Source organism: Ailuropoda melanoleuca, chromosome 2, assembly GCF_002007445.2.
Source record: "Ailuropoda melanoleuca isolate Jingjing chromosome 2, ASM200744v2, whole genome shotgun sequence".
In the NCBI taxonomy this organism is placed as follows: domain Eukaryota; kingdom Metazoa; phylum Chordata; class Mammalia; order Carnivora; family Ursidae; genus Ailuropoda; species Ailuropoda melanoleuca.
Genome location: NC_048219.1, coordinates 40506371 through 40525445, shown reverse-complemented (window position 1 = coordinate 40525445; position 19075 = coordinate 40506371). Strand labels below are relative to the sequence as shown.

At 36.0% G+C, this 19075-nt stretch overlaps 1 protein-coding gene across 1 annotated transcript in view; it reads left to right on the top strand.

The window, feature by feature from the left end:
• Positions 1-19075, top strand: part of C2H1orf141 (chromosome 2 C1orf141 homolog) — a 182634-nt gene that overhangs the window by 139339 nt on the left and 24220 nt on the right. The window contains 3 exon segments of the mRNA XM_034653653.1: positions 1622-1713; positions 5993-6150; positions 17814-17926. Of these exon segments, the coding sequence (XP_034509544.1) occupies positions 1639-1713; positions 5993-6150; positions 17814-17926 (346 nt within the window). The 5' untranslated portion in view covers positions 1622-1638.

Here is a 19075-nt window from a genome sequence, read left to right as displayed (position 1 = left end):
TTGCTAGAAATCCTATCATAGTTAAGTAATTTACTATAGCAAAATAATTTTAAATAAATCCCTTCAAATTACAGCTCTGTGTGTGTGTGTGTGTGTGTGTGTGTGTGTAAAATGTGATGATATGGTGCATCCTAAAATGTCTGATGTGATATTGAAGGTGTGTGACAAGTGAGAGGTTCAGGACATCTTACTCTTTAAAAAGACCTGCTTTATATTCCCTCTCACAAGTAAGCTGTGTACCTCAGTTGTCGCTTGTGTAATTCATCCCTTCCCAAACTGGGAAACCCATTCACTTCAATATGCTGGTTCTTACAATCAATTGCCTTTCTATCCCTTTCTGAGAAATTGAAATCTTTGTCCCCAGTGAAAGAAATTTTGGTGAGAAATATGGGAGCCTTCTCCACCCCCTCGAACTCATATTATGCTTAAGGAATAAACAGAAACTAAGATTCCTTTAGTTGTTTTTAGGATATATGAGAGGAATCGTTCCTGGATTGGAAAAGACAACACATAGTGTTCAGATAATCTATATTCTCTTCTAAAATCTGCCCCATACTCTTCAATAGGAGACCCAGAAAGTCTGCGGTCACTCATAATTGTGCTAACAACCTTGCCTACATATCCCCACTCCAATCTGCAACTTCAGGTTATATGGTTTGTAACAAGGCAAACAATCCGCTTGCAGCCCCATGGCCCAGAAGAGTCCACGAGTAGAAAAGAGGGCTACAAGAAACCAAGTACTAAATAATGTGAGCTTTTGGCGTGGAATCCTTAATCCTTGCTTTTCATGCATTATTGTTGTGGGAGATACTGATTGAATAATATACAATATGGGAGAAATAGCATAGATATTTTTGTGCTAGAAAGAACCTTAGTGTTGACATTAATAATCCTTAGAAATATTGATGAACTCAGTACTTTCTGTGAACCATACAATGTTTACATTTAAATGCCACTGGAGCACATTCAATTCACTGAGCAAAAATCTAGAGGGAGCTTTGGGTTAACATTCTGGTTTTTGCCTCTGCTCTGCTCCTAGCTATTTGTAATGCATTGAAAAGGTACTTTGTGTCCTGATGTCTAACATTCAGGCCCCCAAGTCTAATATGGACTGCTTGACCCCAGGTGTAATTTTCAACAGTATTAATTGAGTAAAGAATTTGAGGACAATAGGACTCAATCATCTTGGCAGCTGCTCCCTCTGTGTGACTGATCACTTTCTAAGTGCTGTATTAACAGTCTTGGATCATTGACCAATTTAATTTGAATGCAATTAATTATACAAATGTGAACTCTTCACATACTTTCATTAAATTATATCACAACAAAAAGAAAATAGATATAAATCAAGCCACATGCTCTTGCTTCAAATATGAGTCACATCATACATTTAAACATTCCTAAGGTCCACACATATCTGGGAGTTCTGATCATGTGACCTCTATCTAAAAAAAATCTTGGATACCTCTATAATCCCATGATTTATTCCATGATCTATACAGTTCTCTTTTGTACCCCGAACATTAATGTAAATGTGGGTCTCTTATGCCTAAATAATCAAATTACATGTTTAAATTTTAATTGTTTTGGAGAGTTCTTCTCTTTTCTCCTTTTTGAATAGGAACTTACTGACTGAAAATGGCAGAAAAAATCTTAGAGAAGTTAGATATTCTGGATGAGCAAGCAAAGAGACTTTTGGCCAGAAGAACAAAGGTTTGTAAATGAAAGCTAAAATTGAATTTTACCATTAAAATGTTATCATTTCAAATGTAAATGACTATCTTTACTTTTTAGTTAATGATGCATTATGGAGATATAAACTAATTTGTAAAAAGCAAATATATTAGTTCAAAAAGTAATCTTTGTAAGTATATATTATAAAGAATTAATTAGACATACAAGGTAACTTCTGGATAGCTGCTATATTTTTTTTTCTTTCAAGATTTTATTTAAATTCAGGTTAGTTAACATATAGTGTATTACTAGTTTCAGGGTACAGTTCAGTGATTCATCAGTTGCATATAACACCCAGTGCTCATTACCACAAGTGCCCTCCTTAATGCCCATCACCAGTTGCCCCATACCCCAACCACATCCCCTCCAGCAACCCTCAGTTTGTTCCCTAAAATTAAGAGTCTCTTATTGTTTGCCTCCCTCTCTGTTTTCCTCTTATTTTATTTTTCCTTCCCTTCCCCTATGTTCATCTGTTTTGTTTCTTAAATTCCACATATGAGCGAAATTGTATGGTATTTGTCTTTCTCTGACTGACTTATTTTGCTTAGCATAATATTCACTCTAACTCCATTCACATCATTGCAAATGGCAAGATTTCATTCTTTTTGATGGCCAAGTAATATTCTTTCGTGTGTGTGTCTATATATATATATATATATATCTCCATTCATCAGTTGATGAACATTTGGGCTCTTTCCATATTTTGGCTATTGGATAGTTGCCATATTACATTAGGTTATAATGTATATAAGGTGATTAAGATAAAAAAATCAAATAGGCAGTCAAGACTAAATGTGACTACTGTAATTCTCACTAATATTTTAAATACATAAAAAGTTATTTAACTAGTTTATTAAAAGGAAGAAAATATTTGGTATAGTTACCAAATTAAAAATAAAGTTCATAGGGGCGCCTGGGTGGCCAGTTGTTAAGTGTCTGCCTTTGGCTCAGGACATGATCCCAGTGTTCTGGGATCGAGCCCCTCATCGGGCTCCTTGCTTGGCGGGAAGCCTGCTTTTCCCTCTCCCACTCCCCCTGCCTGTGTTCCCTGTCTCGCTGCCTCTCTCTCTGTCAAATAAATGAATAAAATCTTAAAAATAAATAAATAAATAAATAAATAAAATAAATATCAAAGTAAAACAGGTGAGACTTTTATAAAATTCAATATAAAATGTTAATAAAGAATATAGTTTTTGGACCACCTGGGTGGCTCAGTTGATTGTCAGACTCTTGGTTTCAGCTCAGGTCATGACTCCCTGGTCCTGGATGGAGCCCTGCATCTGGCTCCCTGCTCAGCAGGAGTCTGCTTTGCCTCTGCCCCTGCCCCTCCCAACCTTACGAGCTCTCTCTTTCTCTAAAATAAATAAATAAATCTTTTTGAAAAAGAATATAGTTTTAAAAAGCCAGATTCTTGGCACATATGAGCAATTTAATTTGGTTACACAAAAATTTTCAAAATAATAAAACAAAGGCATAAAGAACATAGAGTCCAGGAAATCAAGGAAACCAGCACAGAGAGGAACTCTGAAGTGACTGAACATATTTGTGAATCTGAAAATGAAAATGTTGTCGCTTGAATAATAACTTGATTTTCTTTTCCCCCATAATTGTCTCCTTTTATTCAGAAAATAAAGTAGAGAAATATTGGAAAAAACAATAAATTCCTTCTGTTATCGTTACCCAAATCTTGAAATAGCAAACCAGGAGTAACTTACTAAAGCAACCATATTGGACTTAAGCACCCCAGAGTTCATTCCTTTTTAATTTTTTGTTTAAAATGAAACGTACCTTAGAAAATATAATCAGAGATAAATCTATTGAGTTTTCCTGAAATTCCCTTTTATATATGATTAGTCATAATAATTCTTGCCTTTTAATAAGAGCTTCCTTTGTGCAAAGCAATTCAATGCATTTTCTCATTTTGTGTTACTATGCCTACTTTATGTGTTACTGACAGAGGATTCTCTAAAAATTCTTCTGAAAGTATATACAATCAAAATTTAAAACTTTTCTTATTTCTTAAAGTATAAAATTAAAACAGACTTTTAGAAATAAGCAATATACAGATATATATAAAAATTATACTTAAAGAGGGGCGCCTGAATGGTTCGGTTGGTTAAGCGTCTGCCTTTGGTTCAGGTCATGATCATAGGGTCCTGGCATTGAGCCCTGCATAGGGCTCCCTGCTCAATGGGAAGCCTGCTTATCCCTCTCCCTCTATCCCTGCTTGTGTACATGCTCTCTTGCTCTCTCTCTCTTTCTCTGTCAAATAAATAAATAAAATCTTTTTAAAAATTAGAGAAAATTACATAAAGAAAAATTGTCTTTGGCCTCTTCAACTGTTTCTTCTTGAGGCAAACACTTAGCAGTTTGGGTTTACCCATCCACTTTTTCTTTTGTGCTCTTATAAAGATATACAAATATTATATATGTATGTATAAATCCATTTATCTTTACATATACTCATAAAATGCAGTTACACATACACACATACATTTATAAAGGTAAATTGTCTCTCTTTTCTTTTTTGATGACCTAATGATGAGATAACAATATATAAATCACTTTGGTAATTGCTTCTTTATTTCTTTGAACTTTTTATTTTGAAATAATTATCAACTCATAGCAAGTTTCAGAAGTACTATAGAGAGTTCCATGTCCCTTTCACCCAGTTGCCCCCAGTAGTGACATCTTATATGGGTTGTGTATGCTATCAAAACTGGAATGCGTCCCAACTCATGTTAACGTTGGTATATTGCTGTTAACCAGGCTACAGATTTTATTTAGTTCTCACCATTTTTAACCTGCATTCATTTGTGTGTATAGTTTTATTGATTTTATCCCATAATAGATTTGTGTGATCACTACCACAATACCACAATCAAGGTCAACACATTCCCATCACTATAAAAGAACTCCCTCATGTTACTTCTCTATATTTGTATCTATACCCCACCCCATTCCCCATCTATCCCTGGCAATGGCTGATCTGTTCTCCATCTCTATAACAGTAATTTTGAGGATGTTATATAAATGGAATCATTCAGGATGTGAAATATTGAGATTGACTTTTCACTAAACACAATGCCCTTGAGGCCAATCTAAGTTTTTGCATGAATCAATAGCTTTATTATTATAAATAATATATAAATTTTATTGCTGAGTAGTGTGCCATTATATGGATGTACAGAGTTTCAACCACTCACCCATTGAAGGACATCTGGGTTGTTTTCAGTATTTTGCATTTAAAAATAAAGCTGCTTTAAAAAAAAAGATTAAAGAGAGCTACTTTGAATATTTGTGTACAGGTTTTTGTGTGAACATAAGTTTTCATTTCTCCGGGGTGAACGCCAAAGAATGTAATTGTTCGTGCAATTTCTGTCTCTTAAATTCAACAAGGTTAAGGCCCAAGGTTTGATGTGAGTTCCCCTCCCTGCGTCTCAGTGTGGAAACTGCCTCCAATAAGTAAGCTGAGCTATTGTGGCATTTACCTCATTTGTTTCCCTTTTCTTGAGGATTATAGTTCCCCCGGCCCCCGCCTGTTTTCTAACGCCTGATTACAGTTGTTTTCATATGTTTTGTCTGGTTTTCTAGTTACTTACAGCAGGAGGGCAATTCCTGTAGTGCTTAATCCTTCATTGGCAGAAGCAGAGGTTCCTATCCTTTGACTTGCTTTCAAATTTTTCATCACTTTATTCCTCTGTGCAGTCCTGAGAGATTTTTTAGAAAAGACTTTTGGCTCCTTAACTAACTCATTAGCTATATCCTTTTCTCTCTTTGGTCCATCTATATAAATATTTGAACAAAATCTTTTGATTGCTTTCTTAACGCTCTTTCTGGCTCATGCAACTAGACAAGTGTTGGAGTGATTCACCACGTTCGTGGGGACAGCAAGAGCAGCAGGCTGGAGACCATGTTGCTCTCCTTCCAATAACCCTATGTATGAGGATTGTCTTTGCTTAGTTTATAGGTAGTTCTTAAATTCTAAATTTTAGAATTGGGGGGAGCCTTCATGATCATCTAGTCCAAAGTCCCCTCATTTCATGGATGAGAAAAGAGCAGCTCAGGTCACACATAAAAAATGTTGGTACACAAGGCTCTTAGTTTTCAGTCTGTAAAATTTCTCCATTATTGACTGGCACATAAATTCTGTGTGTGTTCATAAAGTGAGGCTAATTTCATTCCTTTTCACACAGGATTTTCCCTTTATGAAAAGTGCTCATTTTGTCACAATGTTGTACTCTGGCCTTTCCTGCAGAAAAACAGGCTTCAGAGTCAAGGAAAGAAAAAGACTTCAGTTACACCCCTGACGTTTGACTTTCAGTTACAATTTGAAGAGGCTATTGTTCCATCCATATCTAAGAAAGTACCCAGGATCACAGAAGACAAGTCATACAGTATTAAAAAAACAAAAAGGTAACCATCCTAACTACCTCAGACTTTCATTTTAGAGTTTTAAAGCTCTGCTGTAGATTTGTCTTAGATTATGTAATCTGTATTAAATGTAAACTTTGTCAAACACAGGTATGTTTCATAGTGTTTATGAGTTACAACATACTCGATCAGCATTCTGAATATTCTTTGTTTATAAAATATTTATTAAAATATTTTATTATTACAGATGATAATTAGGTACTAATTACAATTTTGAATTTTTAAAGAAAGACATGTCTTGAATTCTATTACATTGCCCCAGATTAATGTCAGGATTTATTTCAAACTTTAGACCAACAGACAAGTCCACCTAGAAAATCAAGTCAGTTTCTCTATGTACTTACAAGGGGTAGCCTGAATATATCATACTTGGTTTTTCACTGGCATTCTGTATGTGCATTATGCTATATAATTTTTCTAGGCATCAGAAATGCAGAGGAGAGCCCAGACAAAAGAAATAATAAGATATAGAATCAATAGAACTTCAATCGTATCTTGGTGGTGGGGGGAGGGGACCCTGTTCTTACCTCATTTATTCTGTGTAACCATTCAGTGTGTTCAGTGCAGTTTTAGAGATGAAAAGTCTGTCTCAGTGACGTTAAATAACTTGCCCAAGATCACAACAGGTAAGTGGTCCAAGCTGGATTTAAATTCTAGCAGTCCGATTTCAGAGCCTGTGCTGTGTATCACCACCACCCTGTTCTGAACGTAGAATGACTTGCGTCTTTCGGGCTTGGTAACTAGGTGCATGATGACAGTTTGTACTTAGGAGGAGAGCATCTGATACAAAGCAGTTTGGGGTGGATATGAGGATTAGAGTGAGAAGAGCTGAGTTTTATTTTGGATATATGAAGTTTTAGATGTCTCTGGGGTATTCTGGAGGGGGGCATTCTTCTTCCAGGAAGCAACCCATTCTTGCAGTGAGTCCTCTTTAGCTATAACAAAATGATTGTTAAATAACAGAGCACGAGGCAGAAAGTTTCTGTCCTCATATCAACAATGATATCCTGGTTTCATTGGTTATATTGGACAGATTCTGTTCCTCCATCCCTTGAGATGTCTTATAAGTTATGGTAATTATATTTAGGATACCAGTTTCCACCAGTGCTTGCAAACCTTGCTCCTACACTGAGCCAAGATGTCAGATCTAATTCACACAGCTTTCAGCTTAACCTAAACTTTATGTCATAACGGCCCCCAGCTGGACCAGTGACTTTCTGGTCACTGCAGGCTTCCTTCATTTTTGACCTCTAGCCCCTTTGCTATTCAAAGTGTAGTCTTCCATCCAGCAGCATCCTATCACCCCAGAACTTTTTGGAAATGCAGTCTGTCTGACCCCCTCCTAGACAGAAGTTGCAATTAACAAGATCCTCTAGGTGATTCCTGTGAACACTAACGATAGAGATGCACTGCTCTCGCCCAGTGGGTCTCAGACATGGAGGGCTCCTTAAAACACAGATTACTGGGCTGCACCTGCAGAGTTTTTGATTCAGTAGGTCTGGCTGGGGCCTGATCATTTGCACATCTAGTTGGTCTCAGGGTAGTGCTGGTGCTGCTTGTCCGGGGACCATCCTTTGAGTCTCTGCTCTAGCTTATGTGCTACTCTAATCTTGCCACCCAGCACCAACATCTGTTCGTTTGGTTTTTTTCCATGATTTGCTGAATATCATAGCAACTCTCAATCTGGTGTTGTGGTCACCTAATTGGTGAAATCTGCACGGGTTTATTTGTAGCTGAGCTTTGCTGTCAGAGTAGTAGTTTTAAACCCATCTGCACATTAGTATTACCTGGCGAACTTTAAAATAATTGGATTCTACTTTAATTAGTTTGGAGTGATGCCCAGGCATTACTATTTTTTTTTTAAGATTTTATTTATTTATTTATTTATTTGACAGAGAGAGAGAGAGACAGCCAGTGAGAGAGGGAACAAAAGCAGGGGATGTGGGAAAAGAAGAAGCAGGCTCCCAGTGGAGCAGGGAGCCCAAAGCGGGGCTCAATCCCAGGGACGTGGGATCATGACTCATGGGATCACTCTCTGAGCCAAAGGCAGACGCTTAACAACTGAGCCACCAAGGTGCCCCCAGGCATTACTATTCTTAAGATTCCCCAGTTGATTCTTACATAAAGCTGAGATTGAGAACCATTCAAATTCTTAGGGCTTCTTTCTCACTTACTCCCAGAGACATGTTTTCCATGTTACTACTAGTTCAGGATTTCTGCATTTTTTTCTTGAATAAATGGGAATTGATAAAATATTTAAAATATCTTTTGATTAATCTGTATACAGTCTATAAGATTTCTCAGTAAACACCAAACCTACTCTTCTCTGCAACTTCTCATAATTGGATGCTTTACAAAAGAGTCATACTCATTTTAGCAAAAATCCCTTTAAAAAATTACCTGGACCCGGACTCCTGAAACAAATAATGTGTTATATGCTAATTTATTGAATTTAAATTTTAAAAAATTAAAAATTACCTGGGATAGGAATTTTTGAAGGAGAGACAAAGTGGTTTCTCCATTACCTAAGCGTTTAGTACTGGATTATCAGCTAAAAATGGCAATTTTACCACTTATAAAGTGGTAAGAAATAGAAAACAAGTTAGGGGCAAAAAGACAGATTAAGAGTATTTAAATTGTCACTGAAAATTACAAGACTACTGAGGTTACAACAAAAAATAATATTCTTTCTTTGGATTAATAGATTAATAGGGGCTTGTCATTAGAAGAATTATTTTCCTAAAAATAAATCTACACTGAAACCTGTCAAAAGAATATTCCTTTTAGAAATAGTTTTATGACAATAGATATAAAAAAAGATAATTAAAATATAATATATAAAAAAATAATTCCATATAAAAAAAGATAATTAAACATGAATAGAGCATTCACTTGCAGCCTATAGTGAAATTTAATTGGCCAAATTCCTTGTTCCTTTAGTTTAATTCTCTGTGTGATACTAGCCTGGCATAGAGATGAAGAGAATGAGGTTTATGGGCCAGTTGCCAGTTTTGTACTTAGCTTTATTTCCTACTAGTTGTGACTTTGGACAAGTTATATAACTTTTTGTGCCTCAGTCTCTCTTTGAGCCTCAGTCTCTTCATCTCTTCATCATTATCCTGTGGATAATAATAGTATGCAGTCCACAGGGTTGTTGTGAGAGTTAAATGGATTAAATATTGGAAGAGTTAAAAGTTCTCCAACATACAGTAGGCACTTGAAAAAAACAAAAACAAAACCCAGCTAATACAAATATAAGCTCTATTTTTGAAATATACAGTCATATATTCCAGTCATTAAAAATAATGAGAAACAGAAGTCATGTTTACATATGGCAATGATTTTTAGAATCTTAGGTAAAGTAGGACTTGCAGGTAAGTAGGGTAGGGTGAGGTGGGAGCTGGAAAGATAGGGAACAGAGAGAGAGACTTTTATGTGAGTGGAAACAGAGATTCATGCCTTGCTTGCCACTGCCCACACCATTTCTCGGTTATGTGGGCATAGGCTCTTTCAAGGCCCCACGAGGATTCTGGGAAGGTAACAGCCTCAACTCTAGCTCTCTGTGGGCAGAGCGTCACTACTGGGCTGAACATTCCTCTTCTCTGTAGCTGGAAGAGGACTCCTGTTATTGCTCATACCTGGAGAAACATGACATTCTAGAACAGGGCTTCTCAATAGTGACTGCCCACTCAAGAGCTTTTGGAAAATATGCTGAGCCCTGCCCAGAGATCATGATTTAACTACTAGGGAAAAGTCTGGGTATCAATGTACCCTAGATGATTCTAATATACAGCTAGAAATTTGAGAAACAATTCTAGAAGCCTCTTCATTTGTCACTCCCTCAGTTATCCTCTTATAACAGCTTGTTTGCAGCTGATACATGGCAAAAGAATCTTATCTCTTCCGGACTGGTATTACCTGAGTTTCAAATAGCCTGACCTTAATAGGTGTTGAAGGAACCCACATTCACTGAAATGAGAAGTCAAGAGAAATCACAGGTCACTCATATGAAGGAGGGAGACAAAAACAATCAGAACAGGTGACTCCTAATAAGGCAGATTATGGAAGAAACAGAAGAGAACTTAAGAAAATATGTATCTTAAGGACACAAATAATCGGGGATTTAAAAACAAATGAAGGAATTAAAAAATATTCTAAAGTTAAAAGGGATTTAAAAAATATTTCTGGGGGCTCCTGGGTGGCTCAGTCAGTTAAATATCCAACACTTGATTTTGGCTCAGGTTGTGATCTCAAGGTTGTGAGATCAAGCCCTGCGTCAGGCTCTGTGCTCAGCACAGTCTATTTAGGATTCTCTCTTCCTCTCCCTTTGCCCCTCCCTCTGTTCTCTCTCTCTCAAATAAATAAATCTTAAAAATATATATGTATTTGTAAATCAAAAGTTGAGTAGGAATGAAAATAAAATACAGATGAAAACTGGATTGATAATCTAGAAGGTTAAGTAGGGAGGCACAATCAGGATATTTGACCTGTAAATATATACTTAAGATATAAATCAGGAAAGTAAGAAACATGGTAAGGAAATAGAAAAATATTAGGAAAAAATGCCCCCTTTTTTGAAGTGCAAAATCAAGGCCCTTAGCTCTATTCCCTTTAACTCAACTAAAACAGGATATAATTTCACAGGGAATTTTCCTAAATATAACATCAAAAAAGGGAGAGGTGTAGGGGGATGAATTAAAAGATTTAAAAAATTAAAAAAATTTTTAAAATATATATAAGCAGTTCAAAACCAATACAATTTATAGAAAACAGATTTATGATTTTATGACAGCGAATTAACCCACCAAATTTATAATCCAAGCTTCATTCTTCATATTGTATGAGAACCTAGTGCTAGGAACTCAATTTTTATTCCTAGGTTCCTAGCCTCCCGTTCCTTCTTGGTTGTTGGAAAAAATTCTCCATGGATCTCTTGTATTTCTGTACATCTTGTGAGCAGAGGCACTGGTTGCCTTTGTTCCTACCTTCTCAAGGATTTTTGTAAAACAAACAGCCTTGAAAGAGATAGTGCTTTCCTCTGAGCAAGAGCAGACATTACTGTCCATTATAAAAAATTTGGGTTCCATAAGTTCAGGGTTCCACTCTTGTAACATAACCCACTGTGTTATTGCTACTCCTATCACTGTGAGCAATAATTAGGCTTTTGTCTCTGACCCAGGAGTCTATTTCTTCACAAGCATAGATGAAACTATAGTAGGCTAACTCGTTAGCTTGTAAGTAGGGTCAAATCTCAGACCTTTCAGCACCTACTTTTAGGAAAGAAGCTTGGAAGTAGAATGACAAAAACTGTGACAACCCTCCCCCCTGTTCCAAACTGAGTGGTAAAAATAGTTTGGGCTCACTATTCAATGAGAAAGAGAGCACCCTTATCCAGGTCCCTGTGAACTTAGAAGGACTCTGTGTATATACCCATTTTGTCTACACCATAAGTCTATCTGTTTCTAGGTAGCAGGATTTATAATTTAGGCTATTCCTCAACTAAATTCACAAAATTAATCCATATAACAATGTTTTTAAAAAGAAATAAAACAATATGACAAGGGGCTATGTAAACTAGAAAAGAAAGTCATGATCACTTGAGGACAGAGTTCATGTATAATTAATCTTATAAACCAAATATCTAGCATTAGGTTCATTTTATTTCTTATAAATCATGTTAAGTATGCATTTATTGAAAGACAAAAAATAAAAATANTTTATTTATTCATTCGACAGAGATAGAGACAGCCAGTGAGAGAGGGAACACAGCAGGGGAGTGGGAGAGGAAGAAGCAGGCTCATAGCGGAAGAGCCTGATGTGGGGCTCGATCCCATAACGCTGGGATCACGCCCTGAGCCGAAGGCAGACGCTTAACCGCTGTGCCACCCAGGCGCCCCAGGTTCATTTTATTTCTTATAAATCATGTTAAGTATGCATTTATTGAAAGACAAAAAATAAAAATAAAAAAACCCATCATTTCCTAGTACTTCTACCAAGTTTTGACTTTCCTCTCATAAGCATACTGAACCTTTGAAAGCATTTTACAAAATTAGCATGTCTAACACCTCCCAGAAGAATATTAAAATGACCATAATTTGAGAAATTGAAGAGAAAAAATAGACAAAATAAAGGCACAATATCAGTAAAGAGGAAGGAGCTACAACTGTGAATATAGAAGAAATTAAAATAATTATAATGAGTATTAGTATAACTATGCTGCTTTGAAACATGGGTGTGTGTAAGAATGAATAATCTTCTGGAAAAGTATAAATGGGGAAAATAGTCTCAACTAGAAAATGAAAACATAAATAACTGTAGAAAATTTTGAGAAAGTAGTCAAATAGCTGTCTTTTACAAAAGCACCACCTTGAAGCTGTGTCAGAGGTCAGTTTCTTCAAGGTTTCAAAGAACTATTTAGGGGCGCCTGGGTGGCACAGCGGTTAAGCGTCTGCCTTCGGCTCAGGGCGTGATCCCGGCATTATGGGATCGAGCCCCACGTCAGGCTCCTCCGCTATGAGCCTGCTTCTTCCTCTCCCACTCCCCCTGCTTGTGTATCCTCTCTCGCTGGCTGTCTCTATCTCTGTCAAATAAATAAAAATAAAATCTTAAAAAAAAAAACTAATGGTTTCTGAGCATAGACAAAGATGGAATAGTTTCGGCTCTTTTNGTTTTTTTTTTTTTTTTTTTTTTTTTTTTTTTTTTTTTTTTAAGAGGGAACACAAGCAAGGGGAGTGTGAGAGGGAGAAGCAGGCTTCCTGTCGATTGGGGAGCCCAATGCCAGGCTCGATCCCAGAACCCTGGGATCATGACCTGAGCCGAAGGCAGACACTTAATGGCTGAGCCATCCAGGCACCCAAGTTTCAGTTCTTTTTAAAAAGATGTCTTTGATCCTCAAGCCTGACCACAAGAACATAAAACCATTGCTGAATCTCCCAAATACAGATTCCTTTTAAGCCTAAAATAAAACAGTAGCTTGTTTCATTTGCCTGTTCTTGACTCAGGAACACATAACATAAAACAGTTTTATATTTCTCCAATTTCACTCTGATCACTTTTGGTTATTAAAAGCCTATCTAATTTAGTATTTTGATCCCACATACAGTTGAGGCTTTCCCTTCTCCAGTCTAGCCAGTCTACTAACACTGCAGGAGCTGAAGTGGCAAAGGAGTATGGCCAATGAGTGGGAGGTGGGTGTAGTCTTCCTAGCACACCTCCCCTTCTTCCTTCTAATCTTTTTTGCTTCTGGTATGAGACAAGTGTTGTGCTAGAGCCAGCTCCTACCAATTTGTTAGAACTGACTGTTGAATTTTCAGGAATTTTATGAGATGGTTAAGTTATTTTTAAAAATTAAACTATGTAAGCTAAAAATTCAATGACAATAAAAACAAAGACAATAAAAACTCATCCCTTTCGAATTATTTTACTACATTTTACTATTATCTGTGGTTGAAATCATTTACATCTATTGTATCCATATGGTGGAACTATTATATAATATCATGTTAGTACACATTTCTTTTCAATTCCTCATTCAGTCATGTCCAGCAGTAGCTTGAAATCAACCATGGGTGTATTTACACCACAGAAATTGGCTAACACTACAAACGGGGGCTCAATTTGTTATTTGTCTAGATTTAAGAAAGTGGGGGAGAAAATGTTGATGAAGATTAAACTTAAAATTTGTCTTGCCTGTAACCATTATTACTCTGAATAACACACAAAATTGAGGATATAGTCTAGTAGTCAAAAATTATTATCTGGCTCAGCAAAAAAGTAGCTTATGTCGTTGATGAATGGGTGAAGTTCCAACATATGTCTTTGTCGTTTCACTTTCATGTTATTCTTTAAGGTAAATGAAAATGTCAGTCAACATTCATGTTGGAACTAGACTCGGAGAAAAGTTGATTAAATATTTACCAGCACCACACCCCCCTGCCTCCACCCCTGTATAGGAGTAAGAGAGGAGGGAGAAGGAAAGGACAATGCTTCTTACTTACCTAGCTAGTGCTACCATCTTCTTTCTCATTTGTCATCTTCTAGCCAACTCTAGTCAAAAAGAGCCTTCCTGGTGAAATCGGTGAAGATGGTCATAAGATAGAAACTTCAGGTTTATAAGATAAATAAGTCCTGAGGATGTAATGTATAGCATGATGACTACAGTCAACAATATTGCATTGCATATTTGAAAGTTGCTAAGGGAGTAGATCTTTAAAGTTCTTATCATACGAAAGAAAAGCTTGTAACCATATATGGTGATGGATATTAACTAGACTTATTGTGGTGATCATTTCACAATATATACATATATCAAATCATTATATTGTACACATAAATACAATGTTATAGGTCAAATATATCTCAATTTAAAAAAAAAGCTTTTGCTGTTTGCTTATATAGTAAGCACTGTGTTAGGCATTTAGTGGTGGTGTGGGAGGTGGTGTTTATCCCAAGGGAGGAGGAGCCTCAGAATTTCTTTATTTGACATAGTGCTTGCCCTCAAAAAATTGCAATACTTACAGTTGCAAGAAGAACGACAAAAAAGAATCTAACTCTTTAAGGAGGTCCAGGTGACAGTTCCTCAGACAGACCAGTTTCCTAACCAAGGAGAGCCTCCTTCAGGCATGCCTTTTCAATTCATCCTCAACTCTTCCACTCTCCAGTATATGTCACAATCTCTTTTGCTAAGGATCACTAGCTTGGCAGTCATCAATCTTCGTGGGGTACCGGCAAAATGGCCCAAGCCCAGTTACAACCTCAATGTCCATTTTATCCCTCAGAATTTCAAGCTTCCTTGCCATGCCAAAAATGGGATGCAGTGTGCTCCCATTTCTCCTCCCTGCTCCACCCTCCAAATTTGTTATTATATGGCCAGACATAGGGCAAATCAGCAAGTGTGCTAACAGGTGTGCAGCTGAGGAATGAGATGGTAGACTTTACCTTTTGAAGGAGTCAGTCTTTATAAGTGATTCCTTAGGAAATCCCAAGCATCCCTGCTCCCTTTAACACTGAAAAGAGAAGGAAAAGCCACAGCAGACTCTATGAGGTCAGTGACATAATTCTGATATGCCCCTCTACCCCACTACATTTTTCTGCTACTTGGGAGAAGAGGGGAATGTCTAGACCCAAATATTGGTGGGTCTTTGTAGAATACAAGCTATTTATTGTTCCTTTTTACTCAGCTGTGGGTAAAAAATCATCTGGTCACCCACTCTAAAACAACAGAATAAGTGCCTTTCAATAATTTCCTGTATTAACAAAGTAGAATCTAACACTATATTAAATCAATATTACTCTACTATGACTAAGTGGAGTAAATTTCAGGAATAATAAAAAGTACTACTCATTGACCTCTCACTATGTTACAAACATTTGCTAAGCACTTTCTAAACTTAATTTTATGTAATTCTTATACTAACCCTATAAGGTAGATATTAACCACATTTAGTCTGTTAAGGACTGAGATTCAGAGGAAATCGATATTCTGCAGAAGTTCACATAGAGTCAAATGCAAGGTAAGATCCAACTCCAGAGCCTACACTCTTTAGTTCACCAAAAGGAAATTCGTATCCACATACCTCTATATATTCTGCAAGTGTATTTGAAAAATGACTTAGTAAGATAAGGCTAAAATGATCTCCTTAACAAGACTATAGAGCCAACATCATCCTTAGGGTGGAACACTTGACACATTCCCATTTAAATTAGAAGCAGAAGGATGCCCATTCTCACTATACTGCACTATCCTAGAAGTGCTTGCCAATGATATTAAATAAGAACATAAGACAAAAATATAAATGTTTTGAAAAGAACAGATAAATTATTATATGAGTGATTGTCTACTGAAAAACCCAAAGAGAATATACTAAAATCTCATTGGAAATTATAAGATTATAAGAAAGTTTAACAAAAGTTTCCCAGAACAATTTGTGCATTCAACATGTTCATTGCACATGTGCCATGTGCCAGTCACTGTTCTAGGTACTGGGTATACAACAGTGAACAAAACAAACTTTGCCCTCAATTTACATTTTAGGATAAGGTGAGGAGAAAATATTAAACTAAATGAACAAATGAATATATAATTTAAATCCATTAGTGATAAATACTATGAAGAAAAATATAGTACATTAAAGGAATTAAGATTGATAGGGATTACTATTTTAGATAGAGAAGGGGACAGAAAAGACCTTTCTAGAGAGAAGGAAATTTGAGTAGAAGTCTTAACAAAATTCTCTTATAACTTAAGGAAGTAACCCTTGGCAGTAGCGGGGGGAAGAATATTATAGGCAAAGGGATGTGCAAAAACCAAGGTCCTTAAGTGGGATCTTAAGCTCCTTTCTCCTTAAACCAAAGAGCTGGAAAATTCACTCTGCTTTTATGTGGAGGTGAGGGGGTGGGTGCACAGAGAGAGCCCTGGAGAGGCATTCAATGGAAGTTCCTCTACTTAGAACCATGAGCATTGGGGAGGCAGTTTCTGTCTTGGAGTGAGAATTTTGAACTTTATTTGAGTCTAGTAGGAAACAATTGGAGGGACACGCTAATCACATTTATATTTTATGGGTGCCACCATGGTTGTACTGGGAATAGACTGTAGGGGATGAGTGATAACAGAGAAAGCCAATAGAAGGCAAGAGATACATGGAAGTAGCTCAGATGGGAGATGAAGTTGTCTTGGACTTGAGTAGAAGTAACAAAGAAAGAAGTAGTTGGATTTGGGATGTGTTTCAAAGAAAGATCCAGTGTGATCTGGCAACAGTTGGGAATGAGGAATGAGAGAAAGAGAAATCAAAGATATTGCCAAGTTTTTGGCCTAAGCCTCTGGTTAAATGGAGTTGGGGAAGCCTCAAAGAAGAACAGATTGGGAAGGAAACAAAAACAAGGATTTGGTTTTGAACGTGTTAAGTTTGAGATGCCTATAATATACCTAACTGCAGAAGACATGTAGCAGTTGGATATATAAATCTGGAGCTCAGGGAAGAGTTTGAGGGATTATAAATTATAAATTATAATTATAAACCCGGGAGACATCAGTCTATAGATAATATGTAAAGATGTGAGATTAGATATCAACTGAAGGTGAGTGTCTGAGGTTGGATGACTAAGTCACAGGTTATTCCAGCATTTAGTGGTCAAAAATATGAATTTTGTAATATTTTATTATTATTTGTTAATTACTTTATTAACTTTATTACATACCATCAATGTCAGTTAAAGGATTTAGTGGACAAAATTTCCTTTACAATAAATAAATGCTGTCATCCTATCTGGTCTACTATTTTGGTATCTGAACTGACTGTAACACTGTGTCCCATGACTTTAACTCAGGTCTGACAATGTCCCCAATATCTCATTTAATGAATTTCCAGCATATTTTTAAAGGGTTAATCAGCTTGTGAATTATAGTTTCCTACAGTGCCCTCAATCCTATGACAATACAGCTTCCTGTCTGTACTTCAAGTGATTATCACTAATATTTTCAGTTCCGGCTTAGTCCCATCCTTTTACACTTTGTATTGTAGTATTATTAATACAACATCTAATCTATATAACTGGGACTTAACCACATTTGTCTGAATTTATTTTTTAGATTAGTTTCATAGATTTTTTCTGATTATTTTAATTTGGATTAATTTTATTTTTTCTAGATATGTCTGCTTCAAAAATGAACCTGAACCTAGTAACAGTGATTTTGAAAAGTTAAATTTAAGACTACGCTTTGCACCAACAAATATAAAAAATCAAGAAAGCAAGTCAACAGGTAATGCTTTGTGTAACATATTTATTTCTCCTTTAATTTATTAATGAGTGCTTTTATTATAGACTTTATTATTTATTAATATGTATCTTAAAAGTTCTTGATGATTTGATGTCTCTGTGGGAAGAAATTGCTTGAAAGTATAGGGCTTATAACTATAGTGTGAAAGATTTCAGTGAGCCAAAAAGAAGAATTTCCTAAGATGAAGAGGTTTTCAATATCAGAATGGGCAATTTATTTATTTATTTATTTATTTATTTATTTTTTTTTTNAATTTCCTAAGATGAAGAGGTTTTCAATATCAGAATGGGCAATTTATACAAATTATACAAATTTATACAAATCATGAGATCATGGCCAGAGCCAGGGTCAGATGCTCAACTGACTGAGCCACCCATGTGCCCCTTAGCTCATTTTAAAAGTAGGTTTTTGTCCTTTTCTGATTGATTTCTTTATATATTCTGGTCACTAGTTTTTTGTTGATTTTATGTATTGTGAATATCTCCCTTTTTCTCCTGTTTTGTTTTGTTTTTTTTTTTTCACTCTACGGTGTCTTTTTGATGAACAGAAGTTCTTTGACTGTCAAATATACCAAATCTTTCCCCATTTGATTAGTACTTTTTGTTCAATATTTAAGAAATGTTTCCCTACTCTGTGGTCATGAAGACCTTCTCCTATTTATCTTATAAAAGACTTTAGTTCTTCCTTTTACATTTAGGCCTAAAGTCTACCCGGAATTAAATTTTGAAAGAGGTAAGGGTCAAATTTAATTTTTTAATGTGGATATAGTTATCTCAGCAAGTAATTTAAAAGGCTATTCTTTCCCTAATTCTCTGGGCTTTTTGCTCTGGAGCTCTTATTCTATTTCATTATCTATTTATCATTAATACTATACCACATTAGTTTATGTAGCTTAAAATAACCCTTGAATCTGGTAGAGCAAATCTTGCAGCTTTCTTCTCCAAGAATATCATGGATATTTTATATTTTCCAGTATGATTTTTTCTCTTATCCAATGGTTATTTAGAAGTATATGTTTCCACTCAAAAAATTTAAGGTTTTTCTTTTTTTTTTTAAGGTTTTATTTATTTGTCAGAGAGAGCAAGTGCAAGCAGGAGGAGCAGTAGGCAGAGGGAGAAGCAGGGTCCCTGC